Consider the following 24,130-nt stretch of genomic DNA (forward strand, 5'->3'; position numbering starts at 1 on the left):
GCTCAGAAAAAGTGTCCAAATCCCAGATTTTGACTCTCAATCCTTCCCTGCTTTGACAAGCTGCGCACCTCTCCTCATCCATCAATGGCAGAACGTATTTCTTCACATCGTCTTTAGCCAACAACAGCCTTGATGAATTGTTGACGTCACTTATACTTAGCCGCTTCTTTATCCAGTGCCCATCATCGCCTTCCGGCCGCCGTAGTTCTGTTGGAGGGTTTTCCACCCTCTGTTTCTTGGCCACTCCCTCGTCTGATAATGTTATTGTTGAATGTGAACAATATTCTTCTGTCTTATTGGGTTTGGGTTCATCAACTTCCTGTCTTTTTCGTTTCGTGTAGAAATCTTCAGATATTGGGGCGGAAAAGGATGGGTTTGAAAGTGTTGATGGCGATTGGAGATTGGGTATGTCAGAAATCGGCAGTTCTTGATCGTCTTTTATGGGGTTGAAAGACCAAACAGATGGACAGAGATCAGCAACCGGTTTTTCTTCACGGGGACGAGAAATTCCCGGAGTTGGGTGTAGTGATAAACTGAGAAGGGTGGAAACAGAGTGATCCTCCGCCATAATGGTTGTTGAAGAAGACTGGTTCTCCATTACGCTCTGTTCGTTAATAACAAATCAAAGTGCAGATTAGAAGATGTTTGTGAGTGATGAGAAAGAGGAAATTAAACGCCAACTTATAGAGCCGTAAAACGTAATTATAAGTCCGGTGGGATTAGGGTTGCGCAGCGTATTAGCAGCTGTCAACGGTTGTTTAAGGCCTTTTGAAATAATCTAAAATTTATTATTATACAAATAAATCATTTAAATTTTTTTTATTGGTCCTTCTGTTTGGATTACTTCTATTTCGAGTTGTATTAAAAGTTTGATTTAATAAAAGTTATGTTTTTCCTTTCAAAAAAATTTCTTTTACTGAACGCCAAACTTCTTATATCAATTAGAGGTAGACTTAACAAAATTATATTTTCTTTACTTTTTTTTTATTTTTAGAAAAAAACATCCTGAACCAAGGCATGATGTTATACACTTCCGATTTTCTTACCGGTTATTAATATATTATTATTAATCATTTAATTCTCAGAATAATCTCTCTAACTATGTAGTAAAATTCTTATTTAAGTTGATCCTCACTTAAATGTTTTATCACTAAATTAAACCGTCAAATTTAAAGACTAAAAAGTAATTTCTTTATTGGCCTTTTGGTATAGTCGGTTAGCTATAGTTTGCAAGTTGTGCACATTAAGAGTTAAACTGATGTACTTTAAACTAGAAAGTGATGCACCTCAAACTATAAATTTATGCAAAATTATAACAATGTCACCGTTTTTTTTTTTTTTTTTTTTTTTTTTTTTTTTTTTTTTAAATTTCTTCATTCTGAACTGTTTATTTTAGCTAGATCAATGGTTGAGATTCATCCCATTTTTTTTTTATTGAGAACTCCTTCGCATTTGATCTCTAGTGTGTGTGTGTTTTCTTATGACAACCAACCTCCCCATGAGTCCATAAGAACCAATATGGTGCATTAAAAAAATATATCTATTGACAAGATTAATTGGGAGAATTAAAAACTCACATGTGCATATGAAACATTTTGATATGTGCATCAATAGGAACATGTTTAATATGCACATATTTTTATATGTACATGCACGTTTTTAATTCACCAATTGATCTCATCAATAGATTTTTTTAATGGCCCCATCTCCATTACGGACTAATTGCTTAATTGTTAAAAGTTGATAAAGACAATTAAATAGGTGTATCTAATAGTTTCCAAAATTAAAATTTCAAAGATAACGGAATATAATGCATGTTTTGGTTAGTAACTGTAACTGCAACCAACTGAAACAACGTATACATATAACCATGCATGCATCACATGCAAAACAAATGAAATGTTTATTTATTTATTTATTTATTTTAGGACAAAGTCAATTAAGATTGGACATTGAATTATTTGAATAAGAAGCGTCGGATTTCAGTGTCCCAGGCTCCCAGCGCAGCCGAATGCAATCACCCTTGGAACGTAATGCTGTGGCATGTGAGCACAAGGTGGGCACCATCTATATTTATAATTTTTATATTATAGATTTATAATTTCTATACTGTAAGTTCATAAAATGTATATTTTAGATTCATAATTTAAATACAGTAGATTCATAATTTATAAACTGTATAGTTATCAAATTATGAACATATAGTTCTCTGATTTGTGAAAACAGAGTTCAACAATTGGAATCTAAAAAGTATAAATTTTATGAATCTACAGTATAGAAATTATGGATCTATAGCATAGAAATTATGAATCTACAGTATATAAATTATAGATATAGAACCGTACCAACTTTGCAAGGTGGGCACGTGCACATAACATAATTTGCCATCACCCTTATGCAAATTCCTTCGGACCCACATCCCGGCCTAACAGATAAGAAATTGTAGATTGAGAAGTTTTAATTACTATTTTTATTACATTTACATTTTAAATCTGTATGCATGTATTTCTAAAGGTATAAAAGTATAATTGCACATTATTAGTATAATTACCAATTACTTATTATAGTAATTAAGAAATTAATTGCACACATATAACTCTAATTGACTAATAATTATTATGATAATTAAGCTAATACTCCGTATTTACACATATATTAGTATAATTAGAATTAATCTTACAATCAAATAAACTTAAAGTTTCAAATATTAGTATTGTTTATAATTTCATCTTTAATTTCAATTTTGGTCATATGACTATAGGGTCTTGTTAATTTCAATTCTTGACTTTTCAAAGTGTCAATTTAATACCTTAACTATGTATAGTCACAGGACCAAAAGTGTAATTTCCTCTTTTTGTCAATTTTAGTCACTCCGGCCAAATTTCGCCAGAAAATTTTTAATAGTTAAAATAATGAGGATATTTTGATCGTTTCACGCCTCTTTTCTTCTTCTCCAGCGAGTCCATCTCTTTCTCTCCCGTTTCCGGCGTTCTTTCTCCCTCCCTATCTTTAATATCAGCAAGCTTCCTTTCCCCATCATCTTAGTTCATTGCATTCTCCGGAAACGGGAGTGGAAGGGATGGACTCGCCTGGGAAGAAGAAAAGAGACGTGAAATGATCAAAATACCCTCATTATTTTAACAATTAAAATTTTCTGGCGAAATTTGACCGGCAATTTGGCCGGAGTGACCAAAATTGACAAAAATTGCATAGTTAAAGTACTAAATTGACACTTTTAAAAGTGAAGTACTAAAATTAACAAGACCCCTATAGTCATATGACCAAAATTGAAATTTCCTAATCTAAACGTATAATAATAAAAAATTATCTGTGCATCCTAAGGGCAATTTACTTAGTATATATTGATGGGATATGGACCCAATGAGTTTGAGGCCCAACAAAGAAGAGCGGACCAGGAAAATGGGCTTGCCACAATAGCCCAAAAAAGATAAAGAAATCTACGATGTAGGTCCTGGGCAGACCTAGCTTGTAGGGAGCTCGGACGAGTGGGGAGCCGAATCCCAAGAGTCGGCCTAGTAGATGACCGTTGCCATTTAAAGCCCGCCGTTAATGTGGGTCAATCCAGCCGTTGGAGAACCCAGTAGCGACGACCCAACGGCCTTTAGCTTTGATATCCCTCATTATTACACATTTAAACTTGTATTCAAATTAGCAAAGGGTAGCCACCTATAAATAGGTCCCTTTTGAGAATGTAGGGACTAGGCTTTGAGTTGAAAAAGCCACGGGAAAGATCTAGAAATTATAAGCAAATATAGTGAAATTCTCGGCTACTTATTTTCATACTTAGTTATCTATTTTAGTATTTTATTTTACCGGTGAATCTACCAACCAACGGTTGTGTTGGACCTCCGTGGGCTATCCAAAAGTCCTAAAACCAACATATATAACCATGCATGCATCACATGCAAATTAAACAAATCAAATGTTTTTTTTATTTTAGGAAAAATTCAATAATATTTAGTAATAAGTCATACATACAACACTGAGCAGAAAGTGAAAGCAGAAGATGAGAATAATAATATAATAATCCCGGCCTGAATTGAAGCACACAGAATCCCTACCAGAGAAAGTAATAATTAAGATTGGACATTTAATTTTTGGAATATGAAGCGTAGATTTTCAGTGTCCCAGCGCAGCCGAATCCAGTCACCCTCCTGCAAATTCCTTCGCCTCACAAACTCCATAGACCAGTTGCTGGTGAGCACAAAGCTGCCACTCTTCCATTTCTTCAGGCTAAGCTCATGTTCAGAATCAGCGTCCAAATCCCACATTTTGACTCTCAAACCTTCCTTGCTCTGACAAGCTGCATACCTCTCATCATCCATCAATGGCAAAACACTTTCCTGCATATCTCTTTTAGACAACAACAGCCTTGATGAAGTGTTCACGTCGCTTAAACTTAGCCGCTTCGTTATCCAGTGCCCATCATCGCCTTCTTCCATTCTTGCAGAAACCGGAAAGAGATCAAGAACAGCGGAGGGCCTTGAAAGTGTTGACGATGAAGATGAAGATGACGATGATAAGAGCGTAAAGGGGATTAATCCTTGACGATTATCCGGCTGGGCCATAAAGACACACAGGTTGGTTCAATTCTCCACTGCACTCTTCTGGTTAATGGAAAGAAAGAAATTCAAAGCGCTAGCTAGCTGCATAAACAACTGAAATTAGAGGGAGATGGATATGATGTTTCTGAGCTGAGTGAGAAGCAGACCAGACAACCTCCCAATACTTATAGCCCTAAAACGAAATCCATATGGCGGTAGGGATATATTGGCCGTATGTATAGTGACCATTTATATAAAACCTGGATCAAAAGATGGCGGTAGGGATATAGTGACCATTCAGGTACAGAATTCATAAGGTACATAATTGAGACACAGAAATACATAACACAAGACATATACACATGTTTTATTACAATTAAAAAAACACTTAACTTGAACTGAACAACAAATGATCACTTTCAAAGTTAAAATTCAAAACGTACAACATCGAATAGGATTAGGTTCCACAATATAACGATTGCCGTATAATAGTATCCTCTTTGAAATTCAGCACTACTCCTTACTATACAAATAAATCACTTGAATATAATTTCAATCTTCTACAGCCATATAGAGATCAGAATGCTATGGATCGGAATCTTTACAAACAAAACCATAATTTTGGTTTCTCATTCTTTTAATAAAATCCTCAATCATTCATTGTTCACAAAGGCGGACCCACATCTCAGTTCAACAGAAATTGTAGATTAAAATGATTTAATTACTATTTTTATTACATTCATATTTTAAAGGAATCAGGGTCAAATATACCATTGAACTACACATCAAACTATAATTGAACCATCGAACTCAGAAACACTACAATTAAATTCTGGAACAATGCAAAATAATAAAATTCAACCTAAAATGACTTGTTGACCTGTTAACATGCTGACGTGGCCGTTATCAAATTTTAATTTTTTAATTTTATTTTAATAAATTTAAATTAAATAATTATATAAAAACGGTGAGAAGGCAAGGGGATGCCTTCTCACCGAAGAAGGCGATCTGTCGCCTTCTCAATGGAGAAGGCAACTGGGTTGCCTTTTCCGGTGAAATAGCATTCTCATGTTGCCTTCTCACCAGAGAAGCAATCCGCAACTGGGTTTTCTATTTTAAATCTATATCTATATGCATGTATTTCTAATAAAGATATCTTTGTGTAAAAATATATTTGGTTTAAGTATAGTATTTAAATTTAATTAAGTAAATTAGTTTGGTGAGTAATTAATGTATTTTTTTAGGTAAATACAATTTGGTAAATTCATTTAGACAAAATATTTATTTAACAGTGTAATGGACATTTCATTTACAGTATGAACTTCTTGTTGGGTGGAAATCTCCATCTCCGAACTTTGTTAAGCTCAATGTTAATGGTAGTACTCTCCGGTAGCTGGGTGAAGCTACAACAAGCTAAGGAGCCTTGTTAGAAATGAACTTTGTTATTAGTAGTTTCACTGTTGATAATTAGGAGAAGGGATACATGAGACTCTTGGTGGAGAATGATTCCAAAGCAGTTGTCCGGGAAATTAATAATACCTTTTTTTTTTTTTTTTTTGTCTGTGAACCTTGAGAAAGCGTTCTGAGAATTTAGGACAATCTGCATCTGAAGTTCAAACATCAAACACATAAAGTAACGCGGTGACAATTTGTAATTAAAAGTTCACTATTTATACAAATAAATCACTTAAATAACTTCAATCTTCTACAGCCAAATAGAGATCAGAATCTTTACAAACAAAACCACAATTTTGGTTTTTTCATTCTTTTAATAAAATCCTCAAAATCAGGCCCACATCTCGATCCAACACGATTTGTAGATTAAAAAAATTTAATTACTAGGTTTATTACATTTATATTTTAAATATATATGCATGTATTTATAATAAAGATATCTTTGTCTAGGTAAATAAGTAAAATATAGTTGGTTTAATATAGTATTTAATTAAGTAAATTAGTTTGGTGAGTAATTAATGTATTAAAGTACATATAATTAGGTAATTAAATTCATTTAGTATTTAATACTTAATTAACAAAATATTTATTCAACAGTGTAACGGTCATTTCATTTCCATACGATGATCAAGCACTAATTGTGTGTTTATTTTACACTTTCTTTTTCATTTCCATGATTTTTATTTTTCACTTAGATGAAGATGAAGGTGTGTTGTTCCATCAAAATTATAGTTCATTCACAAGTTTTTATAAGATTGCATGCTCAAGTTTTAATATCAAGATGTGAAGTTATAACTTAGTGTAGGTGTTTCATTTGAGCAATTAACATATATTTATATATTGCACAATTTTAAGCCGGCCATGCAATGATGCAATATAAAATATTCACAAAAGTATAATAGTGCCCAATACTTGATTATTGTGTGTGTACGAGTATGCATGTGATTTAAATAGGTTTAAGGGTTATTTTGAGTATTATATGGGTAGTGTCAACAGGTTTGGAATATATGTATGAGTAATATTTATTTATGTTTGAGTAGTTCTAAATGTATTCTGATTCAATTTTAAAAATGGTCAAACAGAAAAGTACCTACCTATTATCATTTCTAATAACATGGTAGAGTAAAAATATAAAATATTATATGTAGTCATAGTGGTGAATATGTAGATCATATGAATAATGTGGTGATGCTAATTTGTAGATATAGGTGGTGATAGAGTATGTAGGTGATGATAGATGTATATGAATTGGTAGATGGTTATGAGTAAATAGATAATTGAAGTTTGTTTGTAATAATAATAGTGATTATAATTAAGTTTATTTACTACATATTTTATAATTCATGCATACAAATACAAATCTTCATATGTTTTGTATAATTGCACCCGACATTGTATAATATTAGTTCTATTTTACCGATAATAAAAATATACAATTAGTGACTTTATTAAAAAAGAAAAATGAATGATTTGGATGGGCATTTGCTAGATTGGATCAAGAATTAATTTGATTTATTAGATCATTGATCAATTAATCCAACTAATTATGTTAGACAAAAACTTAATTTTGAACACGTTATAGTTAGTATTGTAGTATAACGTCCCTCAACTTATAGCCCTAAACCGGAATCCATATGGCCGTATAGTAGTATCCTCTTTGAAATTCAGTATTACTCCGATCCTTATTATTATACATATAAATCACTTAAATAACTTCAATTCAATCACAGGCGGAAGACAGGCTTGGGAAGAGATTGCTGATATATTGGGAGTTGTACAGGCCCAGAATTTTGGAAAATATTTGGGACTTCCATCTTTTGTGGGCAGGAATAGAAGACAGGCTTTCTCATATATTGAGGATAAGATAAAGCAGAGAATTGGCTCGTGGAACAAAAAGCTTTTATCACAGGCGGGGAAGGAAGTTCTACAAAAAAGTGTGGCTCAAGCTATGCCCACTTTTGCAATGAGCGTATTTCTGTTGCCTATGAATTTATGTACAGCCATTGAGAGAGCTATGAATCGGTTCTGATGGAGGTCAGGAAATGAACAAGGCATCCATTGGAAGGCCTGGGATAAAATGTGCATCCCAAAGACATTTAGAGGACTTGGGTTTAAGGAATTGAGAGCCTTTAACCTTGCAATGTTAGGTAAGCAGGCATGACGCTTCCTGACACAACCACAATCACTGGTCTCAAGAGTGTATAAAGCTAGATATTACCCTACTAGTTCCTTCTATGAAGCAGCCTTGGGAAATAATCCAAGTTTCTGCTGGCGGAGTATTTTGGCGGCTAAGGGGTTAATTTGTGGGGGAGTAAGACGCAGAATTGGGAATGGCAAATCAACTTTGATTTGGGACCACCCGTGGATACATGATGACAACCAGCCAAGAATTTTAATAGAAAACCCGCCTCAGTTGGCTCAGGCAAAAGTGGAGGGACTGATAGACCAGCAGACTGGAACCTGGGACCATGAAATTTTAGCGGATATTTTCATAGCCCAAGATGTGGAGAAAATATTAAAAATACCTGTGTCTCTTGAGTATGAGGATATGTGGTACTGGTATGGCGACCCAAAAGGGGAATATTCAGTTAAAGAAGGATACAAGGTGGTAAGAGGGAACTACTCTCAACCGGAGGGTAACTTTCATAAGTGGAAAAAATTATGGAGCCTCAAAGCCCCCCCAAAATGGAAAACATTCTTGTGGAGAGCTCTAAATGATATTTTGCCTACTACGGAGAATTTACTTATAAAGAGAGTTGATATTGATCCAACTTGTGCAATGTGTGGAGTTGGGCATGAGAATCTTGTGCATTCTTTGATCACTTGTGGTTATACGATGAACATTTGGGCACGATCCAACCTTCCAATCCCCAATAGGGCCACAAATATTTTCAGTGATTGGTTTAATGATTTGTTGAATATTTTAGATGATGATGGGATTATTTATGCAGTGGCTCTCTTGTATTTCATATGGCGAACGAGAAATGGAGCTGTATGGGAAGCAAAGTTGCCCAGGCCGCAAAACGTGATAGCAATGGCATTGTCATCCGTCAATGCATGGAAAGAGGCACATCCCGCTCGAAGAAGTCCGCAAGCCATCACCACGATGCCGGCTGCTATTTTACCGCCAGTTGCGGCAGTCTACTGCCCGAGGGAAGGCGCAGCAATTATGGGAGAAGGGGAGGCCGAAACACTGCCATTATCACGGGAATTTTCAGCAACCGTCCAACACAATACTACGCAGAACGGGAGGAATCAATGTTATTTCGATGCGACGTACGATCCAACAACAAACAAGGCAGCAATGGGGGCTATTATATTGGATTCACGAGGATGCTATGTGTCGGCGATGACCACCCCTATCATACACTGTTTTTCGCCCTTAATGGCGGAGGCTTTCGCATGCAAAGAAGCTTTGTCATGGCTCAGACACCGAGAAGAAACAGATATAGACCTCTACACAGATTGTTTGGTGCTCCAACAATATCTTTCGTCTACAACACACTCATTGCGCTCTTATTTAGGCTATGCCATTGATAGTTGCAAAACTAGTATGGCATCTTTTGATTACTGCTTAATTCATTATGTTCCTAGACTAGACAATTATTTAGCGCATACATTAGCTTCTTCTGCAACTAATCACCTATCTAGTATGTACGCGGACTTAGACCCGCCAGACTCTATTTCAGCATATTTCGAATAAATGCCGCACAGGCTCTTTTCAAAAAAAAAACTTCAATTCAATCTATTACAGCCAAATAGAGATCAGAATGCTGGATCGGAATCTTTACAAACTTAATTAACAAAACCATAATTTTGGTTTTTCATTCTTTTAATAAAATCCTCAACCATTCTTTGTCCACAAAGTTGGACCCACATCTCGGTCCAACAGAAATTGTAGATTGAGAAGATTTAATTACTATTTTTATTACATTTATATTTTAAATCTATATGCATGTATTTCAAATAAAGATATGTTTGTCTAGGTAAATATGTAAAATAATATATTTGGTTTAATATAGTATTTAATTAAGTAAATTAGTTTGGCAAGTAATGTATTAAGGTAAATACAATTAGATAATTCATTTACAGCACGTTTGGTTCACGGAATGAATTTGGAGGGAATAGGAATGCTATTCCACATGGAATGGAATAGGTAAGGAATAGAATATGAATTGTATTATGTTGTTTGGTTGGCTGAAGGAATAGACTTTAGTAATTGTATTCCAGTGTTTGGTTGGTTAAAGGAATAGAAATGGAATAGGTTTTAAAGACATAAATACCCTTATACATAATAATAATAATAATAATAATAATAATAATAATAATAATAATAATAATAATAATAATAATAATAATGAATATGATTATTATATACTGAATGTTATATATATATATATATATATATATATATATATATATATATATATATATATATATATAGAAGAGCTCTCATATGCGGCGGGGTCTTACGGTGCGACGGTGCGGTCAAATTCCAGAATACACCAACAATGTTAACAATATGCACCAACAGTGTAATAAAAACACACCCCAATGAAATGTAATAAAACATCACAAAATACACCACAGACTCAAAAAATACACCATATAACTCACCACCCCCAATGGTGTATTTCCGAACAGTGTATGGTGTTTTTACTCACACCTAATGGTGTGTGTTTGGTGATGCAGGGCTCTGTTTACTCTGTTTTGTGTGGTGTATTTCCTAACGTTGATGGTGCATATTTGGTGAACTATTGGTGTTGCCGCACCGTAAGAAATAACCGCACCGTAAGACACTGCCGCACCTGAACCCGCCTATATATATATATATATATATATATATATATATATATATATATATATATATATATATATATATATATATAGGGTTGGCTTCAAGTGAGAACCCCTCTTTAGGTAGGAACATAAGAACTAATCCAAGCCAACCAATTTTTCCTAATCAATGGTCAAGATAATATTTCAATTTAATGTCCAGATTAAAAAAATAATAATAATAAAGGATATTGATTTAATTTTGTATGGAAACCAAATAAAAGTAAATATTATAATGTGATTCTTTCCATGATTTTAGGTTGCAAAAAAAAGAAGGATTCTTTTGAAGTTGTGAATCAATATTCCCATCATTTCTGGTCTCTATCTTTACTGTAAGTCCCGTCTAGAAGATGAAAAAAATAGTTTCTTTCTTTCTTGTTATTAACGGCAACTTCCACGTACGAAACTAAAATTCATGTAAATTCACATATGTTTTCCTCTACCTAGTTTTGGGTAATAATGAGGCAGCAAATTAAGTTTGATCAACTCTCCCGTGCATTTGGGAGGATTGATGTGAAAAGACTTAAAACAAATTGGTGTGCCTTTGGGTTAAATTAGTGTGCCATAATATGCAATTATTCTGACATAATGAATTCACAGACACCAGGTTAATGTGATAGATCAGGATGTGCACTTGGGTTAAACTGTGTGTGCCGTAATGTGCATAATTTGTGTGTATGAAAAGACTTTAAACAAATTGGTGTGCACTTTGGTTAAATTGTGTGTGTTATAATGTGCAATAATACTGACAAAATGAATTCTCGAAAACTAGGTTGATGTTATAAACTATGGTGTGTACTTGGGTTAAAATTTGTGTGTCATATTGTGCGGAACAAGTTGGTGTGCACTTGGGATACATTGTGTGTGACATAATTTGCATAATTACTTCGAGTATGAAAAGACATTAAACATTTTGGTGTGCACTTGGATTGTGTTGTGTGTGCCATAATGTGCAAAAATATTGAAAGAATGAATGCACGAAAACCAGATTGATGTTAAAGACTATGGTGTGTACTTGTGTTAAACTGTGTGTGCCATACCATGAATAAAGGGTGTGTGGATGAAAAGACATAAAACAAGCTGGTGTGCACTTGGGGTTGAATTGTGTACACTTGGGTTGATAGATTAGGGTGTGCACCTGGGTTGACATTGTGCACTTGGGTTACATTGTGTGTGCCATAATTTGCAGAATTAGTTTATGTATGAAAGGATGTTAAACATTTTGGTGTGCACTTGGATTGTGTTGTGTGTGCACTTAGATAGAACTATTTGTGCACTTGGGTTACTGAGTTTGTGCCATGATCCTCAAGAAAACTGATATACGAAATACTGTGTGCACTTAGGTTTGCAAATGTGTGCATGTACTCGTATACGATTGTGCATGCTCCAATACCCCCTAAACTTGTGATGAACATTAATGATCAATCATTGGTCTCAGAATAGATACTTGGGTTACACTAAAAAAAAAAATACTGTGTCATCCTATGAACAGCAGTAAACATGTTTGTATCTGCTAAATTCATCAAATAATTAACATAGTACATCATAAATAATATGGTAATGTTAGATATGTTTTATAAACAATTACAATGATAAAATAAATGGTTGATTATACAATTTTCTTATTTAAAAAAAAAAAAAAAAAAAAAAAACTACACTCTTCTCTCTCCCTCGAACTATTTTATTGTTTGTGGATTGTCATCCACAACGTTCACTTGAAATTCTACTTGGTGTTCATGCAACCCGAGGCTCCTTACCTGCACAGAATGTTGGGGGTGAAATGAGTACACAAAATACAGAAGAAAACAAAGAATATATGCACACACAAATGTGCATATATGCACACCAAAATAGAGAAAAAGAATACAACAAAATAGAGATTATATGCACACACAAATGTGAACAACTGCACACCCCAATACTAGCCAATCTAAAAAGCACATACAAATACAACTACAATGCACACAACAAAGTAGTCTAGCCAACACTCTGAACTTGCAACCCCAACCCATCACCACAAAGAATATATGTAGTTAACTCCAATGCACATAACAGATCATACTAGAAACACTCCAAATCTGTCGAAAGAGCACAACAAAAAAGGTAATATATGCACCCACAAATGTGTCTAACTGCACAACTCAATACCAGTTAGCCTAAAATGCACTCACAATACAACTACAATGCACCCAGCAAGCATAATACCAAACACTAACATCTAACAGCCTCAACCCTCCAACACACAGAATATATGCATACACAAATGTGCATACATGCACAAACAAATCTTATTATGAGATATACTAGTACAGAAAACAAAATTAAACATCCACCCAAAATGCACACGCATCCAAACCTATGCACATAATCAACATAGAATATATGCACACCCCACATTGAATATATGCACACAGCAGATATTATAACACACCACAACAGCAAGCAAAAAGCCATGAAATCCGATTAGGGTTGATGAAAAACATCATCATTTTTACCAGTAATCTGCTGATAATTAAACACAGTACATGTCAAATTAAAATAAGAAATACAGTACGACGAATCATAAAATTGTAGCCATGGGACCATATCATATGTTAATGCATGAGATCTAATTAAAGACTCACATAAAAAAAAAAATGAAAAAAGGCAACTTGGGTTGAGAGCTAACAAGACAAACAGTACGACGGATCATAGACTTGCATTCGGAGTTTCGAAGACCTGAGACAGCAAACACACCACGGCGAATGCCTCTTGGATAGCGAAGCCATTGTCCTTCCTGGATCTTGGAGCAGATGCAAAGTGGGGAAGGAAGAGGCTAGACGAAAAGGCGTAATGGAGAAAAAGATGTGGAAATCGGCGAATAAATTGGAATGCAATCTACAGTTCTCAGACTAAAATACCCTAAATATCCCCAATTACTTAAAATAAATAAAAATCATACCTAAAATATCATAAAAATAGGTTTTAATCTAATACATTGATTAACTTAAATATATGGCTAGGATTAGTTCTTATGTTCTTACCTAAGAGAGAGTTCCTATTTGATTGTAAATATATATATGAGTTAGGATCATATGAGAACATGTGCTTAGGTGAGAACGTGAGAACACATCATGTGCATCCATCTAATATTTTTTAATGGTCTAGATTAGATTAAGTGTGTGCAAACGCGCATTAAATGTGTGCAAACACACTAAATTGCGTTTGCACACATTTAATGCGCGTTCGCACACACTTAATATAATCTAGACCATTAAAAAATATTAGATGGATGCATATGATGTGTTCTCACGTTCTCACCTAAGCACATGTTCTCACTGGAACTCTACCCTATATATATATATATATATATATATATATATATATATATATATATATATATATATATATATATATATATATATATATATTTATTTATTTATTTATTTATTTATTTATATATTTATGTATTTATATTTATATTTGTATTTATATAAATGTGTATGCATGTGTGTGTGAGTGAGAGAGATAATAATAATAATAATAATAATAATAATAATAATAATAATAATAATAATAATAATAATAATAATTATTATTATTATTATTATTATTATTATTATTATTATTATTATTATTATTATTATTATTATTATTATTATTATTATTATTATTATTATACAAATACATATTTATTTTTATATTTATTTTCTCACTTATCCCACATCGGTTGGAGAAGTAAGGAATGGAGCCTTGAGGCTCCTATAAAAGGAGCTTCAAGGCTCCATAATTTCAATTAAAATGCTCATCCACTAGGCAAGCTTGCAATGCCCATCCGCTAAGCATGCAGATGAGCAGACTACTTAATTTAGGAGCCAAGGCTCCATAATTAAGGAGTCTTATACAGTTATTTTTTTTATTTATATATATATATATATATATATATATATATATATATATATATATATATATATATATATATATATATATATTGATAGATGATAGATTGATAGATAAAAATTATAATTAATTAAATATATACATTTATATAATACACTATATTTATTAAATAAATATAAATATTATATAATGTGCAAAGGGTATTTTTGGTATTTGTGATATAAAAGCTATTCCCAAGGGCATGGGAATAGCTAATACCAAGGCCCCCCCCTAGGAATGGCTATTCCCCTTGCGAAGGTAATAGCTCATTCCTAGGCATGCTATTCCCATGACAAAATGATCCAACCAAACGATGGAATAGGTCTATTCCAAGGAATGTTATTCCATTCCTGACCTATTCCATGAACCAAACATGCCATTAGTATTTAATACGGAGTACTTAAGGTAAATACTTTTTTTTTTAATAAAGGAATACTTAAGGGTAAATACAATTAGATAATTCATTTAGTGTTTAATACGGAGTACTTAATTAACAAAATACTTAAAAGATTTTATACTCGCATAAGCAGCTCAACTGGTTATAGAGGTGAAATTTTGAAAGAATGACTTCTTGTGCGATTCTTGATAAAAGAGTTCTGGGGACTCGAGATTAAAACCATCTATCTCATTCAAAACAAATCTTTAAAGTCAATGTTTATTTATTTATTTATTTTTGAGGAAGTCAATGTTTAGTAATCTAAGTCATACAAGAGTAGTAGAAAGTGGAAGCAGTACAATAATAATCCCTGAAGCACAGAGAATCCGGCCTAGCCGCTACCAAAATTTCAGTTAGCTAATCAGAGAAACATCTATCTAAGATTGAGCATTGAATTTGTGGAAGAAGAACCCTAGATTTTCAACGTCCCAGCGCAGCCCAATGTAGTCACCCTCCTGCAAATTCCTTCTCTTCACAAACTCCATAGACCAGTTACTGGTGATCAGAAAGCTGCCAGTCTTCCATTGCTTCAGGCTAAGCTCATGCTCAGAAAGAGTGTCCAAATCCCAGATTTTAACTCTCAACCCTTCCCTGCTCTGACAAGCTGCACACCTCTCCTCATCCATCAATGCCAGAATGTTTTTCCTCACATCTTCTTTACCCAACAACAACCTTGATGAATCGTTCACGTCGCTCAAACTTAGCCGCTTCTTTATCCAGTGCCCATCGCCTTCCACATCTGATGTTTTTGGTAAATGTGAATGATTTTGTGTCTTGTGGGGTCTGGGATCAGAAATTTCCTGTCTTTTTCGTTGCATTGAGGGTGTAATATCGAAATCTTGGTCATTCTTGCCGCCCAAGAAATCTTCAACTATTGCAGAAACCGGAATGAGAGCCAGGGGAGAAGAGGGTTTTGAGAGCGTTGATGAAGACAAGGGCGTAAAGGTGAAACCTTGAAGATTGGGTAGGGAAGGAAGCGGCGGTTCTTGATCGGGTTTTATGGCGTTGAAACCCCAAACAGAGGGAGAGAGATCAACACCCGCCTTCCTTGCCTGGGAATGAGAAATTCCCGGCGATGGGTGTAGAGAGAGGCTGAGGGCGGTGGAAACAGACTTATCCGCCGCCATGTTCGTTAATGGGGAAGAAACTGAACAGAGAAGAGGGCTGTGTAGTGGTAGCCGTTTATAGAACATAGGAACGACGCTGAAAGTGGAGATGTTTGTGGGTTAGAAACTTAGAATTAGGCAATAATGTCGTATACTTATAGCGGTAAAACGGAAACCTAATGCCGGTGGGATTAGGGCTTCAATTCGCAGTAGTAGCCGTTAAAGGCAGCCATGACCTTTTTGACATTCACTATTCCAACTCCTTGTTTAAATAAATTTTTTTTTAAGGTCAACCAATGTGATTGTATTTATAGATAAACTGAAATAGAGTCTGGTGGGACATCGTCCCAGTACATAACTGTAACTTAAAGTAGACATAAAATTCCTGCAACTATGGATAGCATATCCAACATATGACCTGGACGAGGTATTCGGTGCGCATAGGTAGCGTTGTAGTGTCTAACAGTCAGTATGTAGCCGTATTGAATATTCGTCACGTCCTCTTAACCATGATAAAACCTTTTTACATGTGTATGCTTCAGTCATGAGTGGGGAAAAACAATTTAGTAGTGGGGCGCTGAAAGCCGAAACGTAGTGATTGTCGGAATCTAGTAGTACCGCCCCCACCGCTGCTGAGCTGGTATCCTGGTGATAGCTTGCATCCATGAAGCATCTCCTGGGTCTTGGTGTTCCCACGGGGTGGCCGGATCGTGGCAGCGGCGATTGATGCATGCTTTCGGCCACAACAGAGACCACCGGCTGGAGGCCAACCTGCTGTGCGGCGTGACCGGCTCCATCAGCCGTGTGGTGGTCCCTTGCGGCTGATGTGGGCATTCGGTGATGGAGCGTGTTCCACGCTTGCATAGTGGTCAAAGCTGTCACAAGCACCTTCTTTGGCAACGGTAGACAGACATCTCAAACAGCTCTGTTTCTTGCTCTCCATATATGATATAAAATAGAAGCTGCATACAATATTCCATTAGTGTCTAGAACATTTAAGAGTGCACTAAATCATTCATGGAAAATATTTGTCACAATGTTAAGAGAGTGGGAGGCTAGATTGGCTCCAAATGGATCTTGCATAATCACACGATACTAATGAATGCAAAATATTTTCATGAGCAATCCCACACATGACACACATCGGGTCCACATCTACTCTCTTTATAATCAAATTACTCTTAGTGGGGATGATATCACTTAGAGCTACAAATTTCCACTCAAAACTATTTGCATAAAAAAAAAAAAAAAAAAAAAAAAAAACTATGTTTGTTGGCTTGGGCTCTTGAGACTCTTTTTGGGTTTTTTAAATATTTCAGTAAAACAGTAAACAATATTTGAAATATATATGTGTATGTATATTAATTAGTAAGTGCAGTAAAAAGGTTACCTTTCCTCAAATTACCCAAAAAAAAAAAAAAAAAAAAGAATGGTTATGTAGACCAAAGAAAATCTTATATCACAACAAATCACCCAAACTAAATATTACCAAAAAAAATTCAATGTTCAAACTCTTCAAATATTGCAAATAATAATAATAAACAGATAAAGGTTACCTTTCCTCAAATTACCCAAAAAAATAAAGAATGGTTATGTAGACCAAAGAAAATCTTATATCACAACAAATCACCCAAGAATCGTTCATGTAGACCCAAAACAATCTGAGAGATTAAAGATTTTTTTAATGACTAAAGAGTAAAGAGGATGCGAAGCTTACCGAAGTATGGAAACAAGAGTACACCCTTAGTCGGTAGGCAGTCTCGGTAGACAATGGAGAGTGAAAATTGCTGTTGCTGAGAGCCTAGAGTGTGAGACGCGATCGGTAGGCAGTCTCGGACAGAGTGATGCCGAGAGCCTAGCGTGAGACGCGATCGGTAGGCAGTCTCGGACAGAGTGAGAATCGCTGTTGCTGAGAGCCTAGCGTGAGATGCGAGAGTGAGAGAGGATCAGGGTGTAATGATTCCAGAAGTTTAATTCGGATAGGGGAAACAATAAACGACGTCGTTGGACTCGAGTCAGTTGAAGGCAGTTACAAGAGGAACAAAACGTGGTCGTTTTGAAGGAGGAATTAACGGAGGTTAAGTGAAGGAATCAAACGAGGCCGTTTAGTTTATGAAGTAGTTAATTCTGTTAAGCCATTTTGAGGGTTTAAATACTGTAGATGTATTCTTTTTCTTGTCAGACAATTTGCATAATTCAATTTCCTTTTCCCAATTCTTCTCTCTTCAACCTCTTTCTCTCTTCTCAACCTCGAAATCTCATTCCCAACCCTAGAACTGTTACACAGGGATGAGAGGGTGAGAGGCGAGAGGTTGTGGATGAGAGGGAGAGCGGAAATGAATGAGGGTAAAGATTAAAACGTTTTTATATATATTAAGTGAGCGGATTAAATGGTACTGGTATGAGACCCAAAAGGAGAATATTCTGTTAAAAATGGGTATAGAACAGTAGTTGGTAACTACACCCAACCAGTGGGGACCTTTGATAAATGGCAAAATTTGTGGAAGCTTAAAATCCCCCAGGTGGAAAACATTTTAATTTTATGGAGAGCTCTAAATGATATTTTACTCAGTACGAGGAACCTACTTATAAGGAGGGTTGATATTGACCCAACATGTGCTACGTGTGGAGTTAGACATGAGGATGTCGTGCATTCTTTAGTTACGTGTGACTATACGGCAAACATTTGGGCACAATCCCACCTTCCAATCCCCCATAGTGTCACAAATATTTTTAGTGATTGGTTTAATGATTTGATGAATGTTTTAGATGATGATGGGATTATTTATGCAGTGGCAATTCTCTATTATATTTGGCGCACAAGGAATGGAGCTATATGGGATGCGTACCTGCCCAGACCTCGAAAGGTGATTGTAATGGCATCATCAGCTGTGAGTGCTTGGAAATTAGTCCATCCCGGACGTCAGCATCCGCCGACCAACCCCACGGCTTCGGACCGCCGTACAGCAGCGGTACCAACCGAACACACTGCTACGGCAGTGTCCTTACCGAGGAATGCTACTGCTGCCATGCCAACCACGGTATTGCATCAGCCACATCTGTCCACGCCAAGCAGCTCACACCATATTATTCAAAATATGAGGGATCAATGTTACTTCGATGCGGCATACAACCCACGAACAAACAAAGCAGCGGTGGGGGCTATTATTCTAAATTGGCAAGGGGGTTACGTTTCGGCTATGACTGCTCCAATGATAGATTGTTTTTCACCCCTAATGGCGGAAGCTTTCGCATGCAAGGAAGTTTTATCGTGGTTAAGAAACCGCGAAATAAAGTCTATCGAGCTCTACACGGATTGTTTGGTGCTTCAACAATATCTATCATCTATGACACACTCGTCACGGTCTTACTTGGGTTATGCCATTGATAGTTGCAGGACTAGTTCGACTTTTGATTATTGTTTGCTTCATTATATTCCTAGATTAGATAATTATTTAGCTCATACATTAACATCTACTGCTTTTACAATGTACTCGGACTCAGATCCACCAACTTCTATTTCTGCATATTTTGAATAAATGCCGTACAGGCTCCTTTCAAAAAAAAAAGTGAACAGATTAAAAACCTAAGCATGTTTTTGTTTTTGTTTTTATATATATTAGTGCTCGGGTGGCATCCGATTTCTTTTTGTTTTTGTTTAAAAAAAAAAAAAAAAAAAAAAAAAAAAAAAAACACTCAACTATTTGCATAAATGAACTGCAGCACTTATAGAACATCTACAATCATTTTGCCTGACTCAGAAAAGATCAAAAGAATAATATTTTATTTTCAAGTGTTTACAATGCATTTTAAGTTGTAGATTCTGATATACATCTGAGAGTGGTCCAAAACAACACCATGGCTTCAATGTACTCATCTCTGCATTTCATTCTTGGATTAAGCTAGGTACTTCTCCAACTTATCAACTTCCTCCACACTTCCAATGTATAGAGGAACTCGCTGGTGTATCTGCAAATACAAATCACAGATTCAGTTTATATATATCACCAAATATAAGCTAAGAGTCATAATTTTTGCAGAGAGCCATCCATTCATTATATTCACCTCAACTGGTGTGATATCAAGAATTCTTTTATGGCCATCTGATCCTTTCCCACCGGCTTGCTCCACGATGAAGCTCATCGGGGCACACTCGTACAGAAGCCTTAGCTTCCCGTTCTTGCTCTTCTTGTCTCTTGGGTACCCATAAATGCCTCCATACAAAAGAGTCCTATGGAAGTCTCCCACCAAACTGCCAATGTACCTAGCAGAATAAGGCTTGCCACTAGGACCAGGGTCCTTAAGGTCATCAATGTACTTCTTCAACTTATCATCCCATAGCTGGTAGTTCCCTTCATTAAACGCGTATATCTTTCCCGCCTTTGGGATCTGAATGTTTTCTTGGGTAAGAACGAATTCGCCATACATAGGGTCCAAGGTGAAGGCGAAAACGCCTTTTCCCAAGGTGAGAACGAAGATCACAGAGCTCGAGTACATGCAATAGCCTGCTGCGAGGAGGTTATCCCCTGGCTGGCACACACTCACTACACATTTCTGTTTCCCTTGGTCAAGCTGCATTTTTTATCATAAACAAGTAAACAACCACTAAACCTTTGATTTCTCGAATTTCATTAGACTATAATGTTGTATTTACATATGGATTAGCAAGGAAAGAACACAAACTTTGTGAGTGTTTTAAAGATTATTATGCATATAGTACCTCAGCATCATCACCAATATCCGCCAGGCACTCATCATTCGGGCTGTAAATGCCAAAGATGGAGCCAGTAGACACAGCAGCATCAATGTTTGATGATCCATCAAGGGGGTCAAATACCACAATATAATTCCCAGAGTAACTCTCCTCTACTGCCACAGGCACATCCTCTTCCTCTGATGCTATGATCCCTGTCCTTCCACTTGACCTCAAACAATTAGAGAACACCTGATCATGATATCAATCACAATAACATTAATTTGTAAAAACCATGACATATTTTCTCAAGAAATGAACTCTATCTCAGTCCATTGGCAATAAATGCTATTATGGCAGGTTTTAATTAATGATCAATTTTTCATGGACCATAGTATCAACATCACTTGTCACCCCCAATAAATTAAACACTACATGGTATGTTTTACAAACTCTTGCCCACAAAGGCGAAATCCCTCACCGTGGACCCCACCCCCGACCAGACAGGATTTGTGGAGGTGATAAAGGAAGGAGTAGTGCCTGGTGCTCACAAGAAGCACACCACATTGGATGCAACTCTCACACTGCGACTATCAGGGCTAATGCTACGTCCTTGCACACAATCTGTCACCCAAGAACCAACTAAGCTACCCGTGCCTGGTATGTTTTACAATAACAAACTATGCATTGGAGGAAAATAGAATTATGTCTCTATTAAATCAAAACATGGCAAGTGTCAGGGAGATTGTTCACTTGTTCATCATCAGAAAATAAGAATTTACTTAATGTAATGATCATTGTTTACAATTCAAATAGTCATCATCCAGATAAATAGATGTAGGGTTCACACAAAATGTGGGTATGAGTAGAAACCTCATTGGAGACAACATCGAGCTTCTTTTGGTCCTCTCCTTGAACATTAACAGCACCCTGAACACCAGTAAGGTTAGAAATGCCAGCCCTTTGTACCAAGCTGGCAATCTGCTTACAAGCCATGGAAATGCTTGATAACACTATGGTAAGCTCAGCATCTATAACCCCAGCTTGTTCTTGCTGTAATAGCCAGCTAGTCAAGGTCTGAATCGCATAGCCGCTCTTCTTCGTCTTTGTCTGAGCCTCTGTCTCCACTGCCATGCATCTCACCCCTCCATTCCCCGCTTGCCTCCTCACTTTACTGTGCCCTCGGTTCTTGGGGCATAAAAATTGAGTCTTTTCACCCAGAACGCAGAGGTGGTGAAGAGAACGGCGAGAAATGGTGCGGGAGCTCGAGAAGAGGAGCTGTGAGGTTGCAGCGGAGGCTGCCATGGAAGCTTTCTACTCTTCTACCCTTCTTTTTCCTGTGATTTTTTTTCTTTATGCAAAATTTTGTGACCTCAAATGTTATGGTTTTCTTGCATTCTTTTTGTTTCTGGAGATTGAATGCTGGGGAAGTGGGGTCAAGAGTGGCGAGAGATTGAGCGCTGGGCAATGTGGGGTGGGGAAAGGCTACTAGGAATGAAGGTGGGGGCCACTTATCCTTTTCCATGGGAGATCCTCTCCTCTTCCATTTGTGGTTCCCTTTGGGAGGTTCGAGGTGACATCAGCTTCGGGTGTCGTACGTGAGGACTGAGGACTCAAAATTTCTTTGTTTTGGGCTTATGGGTTTCTTATGAAGTTGGGAATCTTTGAGCCCAATATTTATTGGGCTAAGCAAGAGTAGTGGTGGATCTTTGGAGTATTTATCTTTTACCAATTCGAGTATTTCATATGTTATTGATTATTGTTAAAAATATCACATTGAAAATTTGAGAAAAACACATGAATTTATAATGCAATGGGTGAGGCTAACCAAATAATTAGATTCAATTTTTAGTACGATTTGGTTATGCAGTAAGCCCAACTAAATCCTAACAATTAGAAATGTCAATATTAGTTCGAAATCATTGAGCTGGTGTGATAAAATCAAAAAAATTTAGAGTTAGGGTCAAAAAAATTTAGTCCGATAAAAATTAAGCCAATTAGCCAAAAATCAAAAAGTTCAATGACCCGAACATCCTAGCATGAAATTTACTGGATTGGCCTAATAACTCGAGCCGTTCAATGCTACTCTTTGTTTCACAAGTGATGTGCAACAAAATACACATGTTAGTTTATACTTTAGTTTATTTTTAGTATTTTTAATAAATATATTAACAAATTTATTACAAAAATAATTTTTGTATAAAAATAAATAACAAAAAAAAATCATTATAATTATTATATTATAAGTGCAATATATTAATTATTTTTTGTGCAATTTAAAAAATGGAGGTTTGGATTGATTAAATGAAATATAAATTTATATTTATTAGTGTAAATGTACTAATTTATTAAAATTAAAAGTTTAAAATGTCAAAAACTTTAGTTGAGCTTGCCTGATAAGTCTAACAATCTAACGGTTCAGGGTGAAGGTATATAAAAAAAAAAAAAAAAAAAAAAAAAAAAAAAAAAAATTGTCCTCATAAAAAATCAATTAGAAATTAATTAATAAGTCTAACAACTCGACAAGGTTGGCTCAAAATGAATGGTGTTAGACTGACATATCTCATCTGGGTTGTTAAGTTTTGTGAAACAAAGAAGTTGTTCAACAACAAGAAGTAGTAGTCTGAACTACTAAGGTCTAGCATATCAAATTGCTCGGAGATGAACTGTACTATTTCTCAACTAGTTTAGATGACAGTTCAAGGGAGTTAAGGCAATAAGGCTATTATGAAGATTGTGGAAGACTGATATAAATGACAAAGGTGGACGTTGGGTTTCGATTAAGCAATTTAGAAAACTGAGTTGAGATAGATTTTCACTCTTAAGAAATACTCAAATACATACTGGATTAAACTAAGGACTTAAAAAATTCTACTGAAGATTTGAAGCTGTCATTGAAGACCAAGTCAATACCATGATCACTAAATTTGGACTGTAAGTCACAAAGAAACTTGTATTGGATTAAGGCTCGACTTTAGAACCTTTAACGGATACTCTCTCTATATCAATAATCAAATACACTTTATCATCATACTCAAGTGCAAACAGGATAGGAAATCTTTGACGCAAGACAATCTATATTTGGTATAAGTATTTTCATGGGTATAATACTACAACAAAA

At 35.6% G+C, this 24,130-nt stretch overlaps 2 protein-coding genes across 2 annotated transcripts; both read right to left on the reverse strand.

Moving 5' to 3' along the window:
- Window positions 1-4,097: 4,097 nt before the first annotated feature.
- LOC109181198 (B3 domain-containing protein At2g33720-like) lies at window positions 4,098-6,260 on the reverse strand. The gene is made up of 3 exons (XM_019330948.1): window positions 6,233-6,260; window positions 4,670-4,749; window positions 4,098-4,608 (listed from the first exon to the last, which is right to left on the reverse strand). The coding sequence occupies exon 3, from the start codon at window positions 4,587-4,589 to the stop codon at window positions 4,098-4,100; it is 492 nt and encodes a 163-aa protein (XP_019186493.1). The 5' UTR covers window positions 4,590-4,608; window positions 4,670-4,749; window positions 6,233-6,260.
- A 13,819-nt stretch (window positions 6,261-20,079) lies between these two features.
- Window positions 20,080-22,478, reverse strand: LOC109182308 (fructose-1,6-bisphosphatase, chloroplastic-like). The gene is made up of 4 exons (XM_019332445.1): window positions 21,883-22,478; window positions 21,037-21,261; window positions 20,382-20,888; window positions 20,080-20,285 (listed from the first exon to the last, which is right to left on the reverse strand). The coding sequence occupies exons 1-4, from the start codon at window positions 22,312-22,314 to the stop codon at window positions 20,214-20,216; spliced, it is 1,236 nt and encodes a 411-aa protein (XP_019187990.1). The 5' UTR covers window positions 22,315-22,478; the 3' UTR covers window positions 20,080-20,213.
- Window positions 22,479-24,130: the final 1,652 nt, after the last annotated feature.

The sequence above is a fragment of the Ipomoea nil genome, unplaced genomic scaffold (assembly GCF_001879475.1).
Source record: "Ipomoea nil cultivar Tokyo-kokei standard unplaced genomic scaffold, Asagao_1.1 scaffold1043, whole genome shotgun sequence".
In the NCBI taxonomy this organism is placed as follows: Eukaryota; Viridiplantae; Streptophyta; class Magnoliopsida; order Solanales; family Convolvulaceae; genus Ipomoea; species Ipomoea nil.

What these genes read in the sequence shown, in the direction of transcription:
- LOC109181198 (XM_019330948.1), bottom strand. Translation starts at nt 4,589, where the DNA reads ATGGCCCAGCCGGATAATCGTCAAGGATTAATCCCCTTTACGCTCTTA.
- LOC109182308 (XM_019332445.1), bottom strand. Translation starts at nt 22,314, where the DNA reads ATGGCAGCCTCCGCTGCAACCTCACAGCTCCTCTTCTCGAGCTCCCGC. An exon ending in TCGATGTTGTCTCCAATGAG is followed by an intron (nt 21,262 to 21,882) that starts GTTTCTACTCAT and finishes TATCATGATCAG; the next exon opens with GTGTTCTCTAATTGTTTGAG. An exon ending in TTGATATCACACCAGTTGAG is followed by an intron (nt 20,286 to 20,381) that starts GTGAATATAATG and finishes TTGTATTTGCAG; the next exon opens with ATACACCAGCGAGTTCCTCT.